Source organism: Colias eurytheme, chromosome 18 (assembly GCF_061535395.1).
Source record: "Colias eurytheme isolate Ceu_HAF_F1 chromosome 18, ilColEury1 Martin Lab GWU primary, whole genome shotgun sequence".
NCBI lineage: Eukaryota > Metazoa > Arthropoda > Insecta > Lepidoptera > Pieridae > Colias > Colias eurytheme.
The window spans coordinates 1,835,335-1,845,149 of record NC_142997.1 but is presented as its reverse complement, the minus strand read 5'-3'; the positions used below and the strand labels follow the sequence as shown (position 1 = coordinate 1,845,149).

Below are 9,815 nucleotides of genomic sequence, written 5' to 3'. Positions count from 1 at the left end.
TAATTAGAAGGGACAGTGGTAACAAGGGTGTAGCTATGTAAGTATAATTATTGAACTAGAGTTCTATAGAACGACACATTTTTGAAGAATAATGGACCATTTTTAACCAAATTCTATTAACAAAAGGATTTTCTGTATTTTTGACCAACTTCAAAAAAAGGAGGAGGTTCTCAATGCTACTGTATTTTTTGGGTTCGTAACTTCGGAATTTGCAAAGTTGGTGAACCGATTTTGATGATCCCATTTTTATATGAAAGATAGTGCTTTCCCGTTGATTCTATTTAAATTTTGTCCACTTCGTAGTATATGACGTGTGTACGATATTTTCAATTGTGAACCGATTTAAGTTTTTATTTTGCTCAAGACGTGACAGTCCTGACTGAATTCTAGGCTGCTCAGATTTTATCTGCGGGTTTTCTCTTGGGCATTTTGTGGCACATGGATAATGTGAATGGGCATTACGAATTCAGTCTAAGCTTACAAGATTTGACTGAGCTACGCAACTGTCAGATATCATATCTGACAGATCTTAGGGCTGTACCCTAATAATAAAACATATCAAATGTAGAATAAGAGCTGCTGAAAATTATATGAGATCAGGATTTTTGAACTTTTTAATTTGAGTTGCCTGTTGCTTATGTGCTCGATTTAAAATAAATCAAATGGATAAAATAAAACGAACATTTGTTTAAGAATAAAATATTTATTGATAAAATTATAAAATAACCACTACATTCTTTAATCAAGCGTATACACATTGATAGAGATACTCTTTAAGAGTAGTAACTCCTTCATCAGTATTCCTCCTCACAACAGAGCAGCAATTGGCCAGTTTTTCACAAGATTGACCGTTGTGACGTCGAGCATTGGTTAGACTAAGGTCCAGCTCATAACCAAGGGAAGCAGCCGCGCGAGATATTTCCTTGAGACATGATGTTACATTCGATCTGGAATAATAATAAAGCAACATTTTAAGTATTTGCTGTGATTTCATAGAAAAAGTGTGCCAAAAAATACCTGAGTAATCAAATGTAGAGATAACCATTTGTTCTGCAAGATAATGTGTCATTTGCTATATAGGCCATGACAATATGAATGGTAAAACTTAAGCCAAATGTGGAAACGATTGCTTTTATTTTTCAATATCGATCCCTTAAAACATTTATGCTGCACCTACACTATATAATAATAGTGTCATAAGCATCAGGTGGGTAAAACCGTATGGTATACAGGGTATAAACAAACACGTCAAATAGGCGTCAACCCCTAAACAAATTCTGACGGAATTTGGTATATAAATAAATCATGATAAACTAACTGTTTTAAGACTTCATAGTACAACATAATAATATCATAGCTTAGACAATAGATAATTAAATAACGTACTTCGGTACATCCTTATTCATAAATTTAGTAGCATCAGCCACAGCAGCTTGCATATGATTTCTTGTAATGCTGATCATTTCTTCGGCATATTTACCCATTTTGGCTATAGATGCTCTAGCTTCTTCTGTACATCGGTATGTAAGTGCTACATGTCTGCTGGCAAGAGTTCTGGCTTCTCGTTTCTCTTCGTCACACATTTCTGTGAAATATTCGTGGAAATTAATTAATGGATAGTGGATTTCCTTAGTGCATATATCTTTAGTGATCCTATTAACGAGACAGTCGTCTTGGCTTTCTATACTAATTAAATATTAGTTCTTCTTGCTTAAACCCTAAGTCATTATAAATCAAGAATTGCCTTTATAATATGTACTATTGTTTTTTGACTTGAATGTTTACTCTTTACAGTCTACGTAAATTTCTATATATTCAAAGACCTTCTCACACACACACACACACACGCATATTTTACAAGAAAAGCTACACTTTAATATTTTTTCTGGAATTGGTAGCAACAATAGTTTTTCCAAAATACTATATTAGTAACTGGTTGACCCAAATGATTATTTGGCTGTACACTTCCCGTATTGTTTACATTCAACAAAATATACAAAACAATTCAATTTTAAACATTTTCAACAAACACGGCATTTGTTTGCAATACTTTGCGAAAAGATCCAGAGTAGCTAACCCAGTTTTAAAATATTTCATAAACGTGTCCTCTTTTCGTTTGAATGCCGTGGCATATAAAATGTCACCTGATACTTTAATAGAAGTTTTCTGTTTACATTATAAGCTTATTATACAATGGAATATTTTCATAGTATAAAATAAAGATGAAAAGTAAAATTAAGTTGACATGAATATAGCTCTCTCGACGTTCTGTATAGATCAGCTTATTCCGTAGAAATATATTTAAACTGTTTTATTATTACTGTCAATTGATTCGACCACGAAAAGTTGAAATGGAAAGACTGCCTTGTTAGTCTGGTTGTGAGTGACATTTGATGGCAGATGGCAGAGGCAAGAGGTGCAGTTTATAACCCGGGTAAGTTCAAAAATAATTATTAGAACCTTTTTTTAACTAATCTAAACTAAAGCCAGGAGGGAAGTAGTAGAAACAGAAGGAGAAGAAGATTATGTAGTGGTGTCCATTCTACGCCTGATATCATCCTGGTCGTGACAAACAGTAGGAATTTTGAAATTGTGCACTTGTGTTTGCGAACATTTTCGTGTACTTTAATATAATCTCCAGAGGAGTCGCTCAGTCTCAATTGAAATAGCCGAATATAAACCGGGAGAATAATTATTTCAACTAGCTATTTTAGCAAAAGTAAAATGATAATGGAATTTTGATGAAAATACCTGGTACGTTTAATTTATCAGCCAGATCAATGAGTTCTGAATAAATCTTCTGTTTCTTTCTTAGCGCTGCATTAATTTCCTCCTTTATTCGTTTGAGTATCTTATTTGTTAGTTGCTGATATGCGTTCTGGATGTTTCTGTGGTATGTGTCCAGAAACGGTGCTATTACTGTTGCCATGTATCGGTTTACCTCGCTGGAGAAAATATATCAATAAGATAGGTAAGTATCCGTAATAATCCTACTAATGCTATAAATGCGAAAGTAGCTCTCTCTATCTCTCTGTCTGATTGTCTCTTCTTTGCATTTCAACCATCGAACTGAATTTGATGAAATTTAGTACAAATATAGTTTGAGAAAATATATTAGTCCATTGAATGAGTCCCTCCAAGGGGGGTCTAGAGTGCGTGAGTTAGTAACGTAAGATGTTTCTTCGGAAACATGTCAAGAGTCCCTAGGTAATAAACATACTAAAACCCCGGGACACTAGGAGGAGCCCCGGAGTGGGGGGAGGGGGGAAATGAGTCCATTTTTTCATTTTTCGCTTAAATCTCAAAAACGGTACATGTTAGAGAAAAACTTTCAAGGAAAAGTTGAAAGGCCATAAAATTATCTACAAGTTGTACCTCAATCATTTTTTCCTATATCCTACCGTTTCTGAGTTATACGCAGTAAAACATGATTTTGGCTCAAACAATTTCCACATAAATCGATCAAAAAATATTTCTTTCTTCCAAAAAACTAAAATGTGCAACTTGTGACCGGTACTGATAGATTGCTCTTAATTAGGTCTATAATTGGTAAAATAAACACATTCCTCCATGGAAGCCTTTAGGAGGAATCGATTGTCAAAATATTATATTATGGTAGTTTGAGTTACTGAACTTGATCTTTTTATTTTTTTCTTCCAAAAAACTCAAAAGTGCAACTTGTGACCGGTACAGATAGATTGCTCATAATTGGGTCTATCATTGATAAAAATACCACATTCCACCACGGAGGCGTTTACGGGGAATTGAATTTTATTAGGGTAGTTACGATACTTGAACTTTTTATTTTTTTTTCTTTCAAAAAACTCAAAAGTGCAACTTGTGACCGGTACCGATAGATTGCTCATAATTAGGTCTATCATTGATAAAAAAACCAGATTCCACCATGGAGGCGTTTAGGAGGTATTGAATTTTATTAGGGTAGTTACGATACTTGAACTTTTTAACTAACTGTCCTAATAAAATTCAATTCCCCGTAAACGCCTCCATGGTGGAATCTGGTATTTTTATCAATGATAGACCTAATTATGGGCAATCTATCGGTACCGGTCACAAGTTGCACTTTTGAGTTTTTTGGAAGAAAAAAAATAAAAAGTTCAAGTATCATAACTACCCTAATAAAATTCAATTCCCCGTAAACGCCTCTGTGGCGGAATCTAGTATTTTTATCAATGATAGACCTAATTATGAGCAATCTATCTGTACCGGTCACAAGTTGCACTTTTGAGTTTTTTGGAAGAAAAAAAATAAAAAGTTCAAGTTCAGTAACTCAAACTACCCTAATATAATATTTGACAATCGATTCCTCCTAAAGGCTTCCATGGAGCAATGTGTTTATTTTACCAATTATAGACCTAATTAAGAGCAATCTATCAGTACCGGTCACAAGTTGCACTTTTGAGTTTTTTGGAAGAAAAAAATAAAAAGATCAAGTTCAGTAACTCAAACTACCCTAATATAATATTTTGACAATCGATTCCTCCTAAAGGCTTCCATGGAGGAATGTGTTTATTTTACCAATTATAGACCTAATTAAGAGCAATCTAATAGTATCGGTCACAAGTTGCACTTTTGAGTTTTTTGGAAGAAAAAAAATAAAAAGTTCAAGTATCGTAACTACCCTAATAAAATTCAATTACCCGTAAACTCCTCCGCGGTGGAATCTGGTATTTTTATCAATGATAGACCTAATTATGAGCAATCTATCTGTACCGGTCACAAGTTGCACTTTTGAGTTTTTTTGGAAGAAAAAAATAAAAAGATCAAGTTCAGTAACTCAAACTGCCCTAATATAACATTTTGACAATCGATTCCTCCTAAAGGCTTCCATGGAGGAATGTGTTTATTTTACCAATTATAGACCTAATTAAGAGCAATCTAACAGTACCGGTCACAAGTTGCACATTTGAGTTTTTTGGAAGAAATAAATATTTTTTGATCGATTGATGTGTAGTATGGGGAAATTGTTTGAGTCAATATCATTTTTTACTGCGTATAACTCAGAAACGGTAGGATAAAGGAAAAAATGATCTAGGTACAACTTGTAGATAATTTTATGGCCTTTCAACTTTTCCTTGAAAGTTTTTCTCTAACATGTACCGTTTTTGAGATTTAAGTGAAAAATGAAAAAATGGACCCATTTCCCCCCTCCCCCCACTCCAAGGCTCCTCCTAGTGTCCCGGGGTTTTAGTATGTTTATTACCTAGGGACTCTTGACATGTTTCCGAAGAAACATCTTACGTTACTAACTCACGCACTCTAGAACTTTTTATTCAATGGACTATATAGATTTTATCCGGATAGAACGGGAACTATGCAGATTTTTCTTTGCCTACACAGGCATAGCCGCGCGGAAGGCTAGTTATAAATATTATTGTGCGTGTAATGGAAGTTAGAAGTAGACAGAAATAATTGAAATGTTCTCGTATGGAAGTGTTCTCGTGATAATATTGGTTAAAGGTCAAACATAAGCATCGCATTCATAATGGATAAAATGAAAGGTTATTCAGCTTTTATTGCAGTACGTATATAAATAAACTATTGTTATATGAAGGCTTTGTATCGTTTTAACTTGGCTATTTAATGACATTGTTATTCGTTATTCGCAAATAGTTAAAGTATCGCGTACAATCAGTTTAATGACTAGAAAAGTTAGTATTTTTTAATAATGAAACATAAAACTTTATCCATATCGGTAGAATTAATAGCGATAAAATCGAATAAAAAACTACAGTCTAAACATAGGCATTAGTAGTTTTTTACTGGATAAATAATTTCCAATCAATAGTTCAGAATATAACTTCCAGCCAACAAACTTCCTACTCTTTTTTTATTTTATAGTAGAGAATGCTCCTGCAAACCTACGGCCTTCGGGGAAATGGCCGTAGGTTATGTCGGACTCCCACTGCCTAAAGATCCATAAGCAGTGGACCTACCAACCAACAAACTTCCTATCTCTACTTTATAGTATTACTAATACATGTATAAATTCTCACCTATTTATAAGTGATAAGCGTGGTTTCTTCAATTGCCGCCTGGTATCATTTCCCCATACATCCTTTATTTTATTGAGATGTTCGTCCACTTCGACTGGTTGATGCTGCCACGGAGGTATCTCGAAGCAAAACCCTCCATCTTGGCGAAGATGATAGCTACGGTCCTGAAAGAGAGTAAGAAGTAAACTCAGAAGTGACTGAAGAGTAAAAACATTAAAGTAACTAGGAAAAGAGTCTCAAGCTAAGACCGAAAATTAAAAATGTTTTTTTTTTCTAAATTGAATTGACATTATGTCTTATACGGTCGTTATCTTCAATCAATAATGTTGTTATGAAAAGGCAATGCATATTTAATTGAATATTGTTGAACGTGTTGTAGGCTTAAGTTTATGAATTTCATAAATTTTATTTCTCCGGTTATATTCCGGATAATTTCAACAGATCTACATCAACAGTAGTAATTTTTTTTAGACTCCGGTTTCCTGGTGGCAATTTCTATAAAAGTCTTCAATATAAAATATGCTTCTTGTATATAGCCTAAGAGCTGATGACAAATGTTTCAATTAAACATAATCAGAATATTAAACTTAGTTCGAATTTCGAAACAACCGAATAGTACTGACAATTGGATAAACAAATGACACTCATTTTAGAGCTACGCAAATTATTTCATTCGTAACTAAAAACGGACGTCATGTTATTAAAACTGTTCCAGTCTCACGCGAATTTTAAATGTGAGTTATATTGCAAATGTGGCAATACAAAACATACTGTATTTTATAAACCTATATTTATTAATTTATTTACTCTTTATTGTACAACATATTAAAATAAAAGTACATAAACCAAAACCATTTAAAATGTACAAATGGCTATATGTAGGGTGTATTTTTTGTTGATGTCAATGTCACAAAAAAATTCCACCCAAACGACGTTAAAAGTTAAAACGTAAATTACACATTTACCCACCTGTAAAAATACACAGTGGAGTAAATTAAATGCTATTTTTAGCTATATATTAATTTAATTTAAAAATTTCCGTACATTTACAATACAATACGAAAACTGATATAAACGTTCTGTCAACCAACGCAACTGGAAAACGCCCACAACGGACGAGCGGTTACTTTCCGCGGTTTTTCGCTATATGTTGTGGTAAAATTTCTTTCGCCCGTGAACCACAGCGGGTAACACTGTAATTTTCTCTATGTTACTTGAATTAATATTATGTTTATTGCAGTTTGTTAACTGGTTTAAGCCACGAAACAGTGCGCATCAGTTACAGAAAAAACGAGATTTTTCTTTCTTGAATTTAACGTATTGATACATTCTGTATAGTCTCCGTTTGATGTATTTACTAAATAGTTTCAGGACATCTTTTATATTACCTTATTTTTCAGTTCCTTAATATTGACTGACCGGTTGGCTTGGTTAGTAGTGGCCCTGCCTTCCAAGCCAGAGATCGTGGGTTCGATTCCCACCCGGGGCAAATGTTTGTGTGATGAACATAGATGTTTGCTCTGTGTCTGGATGTTAATTATCTATATAAGTATTTATTTAAAATTATATTTGTATGTTTATCAGCCATCTGGTTTCCATAACACAAGCGAAAGCTTAGTATGGGATCAGATCGTGCCGTGTGTGAAAATTGTCCTGAAATATTTAATTTATTCCTGAAATATTTTTCGATTTTATATTATCATTTTTTTATAATCACAAAGAGAAGGATACGGCCAAAATGTGTGATGAATCTATCTTTCCATAAAAACTCACCCTGCAGTTAACAGCCGGGTGTACGGTACCCACCAACACACATACGATCACAAAACACAACATAGCCTGTACTTATTTCACATCAATTTCACGTAAAGCAAACCAATTACAGGCTTCAGTGAGACGTATAAAATGAATCTTATATCTTTATTGGTTTTTAGGGTGCCGTGAGTCGAGGAAATTAGTTTCATGGAATGCGTCAGTGTAAGCAAATTTTTATATTTGACATACATCCTTTTTCCCTAAATATAAGCTGTGTATTTGTTTTTAAGTCGATTTTGTATACATCACATTCCAATGTATTATAAGGACTTACGAGTTCTGGTGCGAAATGAAAACTTAGTTTATTAAATACTAGCTTTCCGCCCGCGGCTTCGCCCGCGTTTTCAAAGAAAAACCCGTTCCCGTAGGATTTCCGGGATAAAACCTATCCTATGTCCTTTCTCGGGTATCAAAATATCTCTATACCAAATTTCATGCAAATTGGTTCAGTAGTTAAGGCGTGATTGAGTAACAGACAGACAGACAGAGTTACTTTCGCATTTATAATATTAAGTATGGATGAATTGGCCATTTTAAATCATAGGAATAAGGCTTTTTACCATGCACATTATCTGCTCAATAAACATCTCCACTAAATCCTTATCTATTTCTACATATCAAAACCAGCCGTTTACAAATTAACATACAACAATTCATGAACTTTAAACGGATTATTTAAGGACATATTGTTAATCTAAATCTGTACCGATAAACCTACAGAATGCATTTTTACTTGTTACATAACTTATTATGGTAACAAGCATTGAAGGAATATATTAGATTGGTAATCCGGATATCGCAAGATTCTGTCCAATTAGTGATCAATACAAAATTATAAGTGCATTTTCAATAATATGTCTTATCCGATATCTTGCCATCTAATCCCAATATAAAGAAATATTATATTTTCTTGAGTTGATTGTACGCAAACTATTACGACTCAAAGCTTGCGATAAAGTTGATCTTTACGTATCAATTGACATTATAAACACTACTAGCTTTCCGCCCGCGGCTTCACCCGCTTTATCTAAAACATAATAAATCAATACATATAATAAAATTCTAGAAAAGTGGTGTCTGTACAATGAAAATATGTAAAAAAAAATTAGCAGGGGTTATTACTAAATCGATCCCAAACCCAAAACTTTTGTTAAAAAAATTTTTGTCTGTTTGTCTGTTTGTCTGTATGTTTGAACACGCTAATCTCAGAAACGGCTTATCCGATTTAGATGCGGTTTTCACTAATATATTGTGGTAAGCCTCATTTAACATTTAGTGTTTATTTCATGTCAATCGGTTCATAAATAAAAAAGTTATGACCATTTAAGTAATCACAGCGAACATTTGCTAAGGCATTCTATACATGAATTACTTTATTACGTAAATTATATTACGCTAAAGTTATTCCTTGACATGTCCAGATGATCATATCGAAAGTCCCCAAGCGTGGGGGGGGGTGGTTATGCTGAGGGGGTAGTAGGGGGGTCAAAGGACCTTTATTTAGATTTTTGCTCATAAGTCTAAAACCTGTACAAATAGCATTATGGTTACTTCTAGGTAAATCTTATATATAAAATTCTCGTGTCACAATGTTAGTCTGCATACTCCTCCGAAACGGGTGGACCGATTCTCATGAAATTTTCTGTGCATATCGGGTAAGTCTGAGAATCGGCCAACATCTATTTTTCATATGTACCACGGGCGAAGCCGGGGCGGACCGCTAGTTTTCTATATAAAAGGTCTTTGAAATTATGTCGTAGGTTTTAACCCCCGACGCAAAAAGAGGGGTGTTATGACCGCTATGTGTGTATTGCGTGTCTGTCTGTGCCACCGTAGCTCGCTAACGGGTAATACGAATTAGATGCGTTTTTTTGTTACATTAGTTGTTTATTATATTATATTATAGGGGTAAGTGGGAATGAAAAAAACGAATGTTAGTTGTTAATGTAGGTTGTTAATGTAGGTTATACCCAAGTGATATATCAA

At 33.9% G+C, this 9,815-nt stretch overlaps 1 protein-coding gene across 1 annotated transcript; it reads right to left on the bottom strand.

The window, feature by feature from the left end:
* Nucleotides 1-742: 742 nt before the first annotated feature.
* Nucleotides 743-7,850, bottom strand: LOC149900446 (uncharacterized). Its single transcript, XM_090112698.1, has 5 exons — nucleotides 7,788-7,850; nucleotides 6,015-6,178; nucleotides 2,752-2,945; nucleotides 1,387-1,585; nucleotides 743-947 (listed from the first exon to the last, which is right to left on the bottom strand). The coding sequence occupies exons 1-5, from the start codon at nucleotides 7,848-7,850 to the stop codon at nucleotides 743-745; spliced, it is 825 nt and encodes a 274-aa protein (XP_089968824.1).
* Between the last annotated feature and the right edge of the window lie 1,965 nt (nucleotides 7,851-9,815).

Coding starts and splice junctions, on each gene's coding strand:
- LOC149900446 (XM_090112698.1), bottom strand. CDS start 7,850: ATGTTGTGTTTTGTGATCGTATGTGTGTTGGTGGGTACCGTACACCCG. Junction 2,946..6,014: donor CGCTTATCACTTATAAATAG/GTGAGAATTTAT, acceptor TATTTTCTCCAG/CGAGGTAAACCGATACATGG. Junction 948..1,386: donor ATGAATAAGGATGTACCGAA/GTACGTTATTTA, acceptor TTATTATTCCAG/ATCGAATGTAACATCATGTC.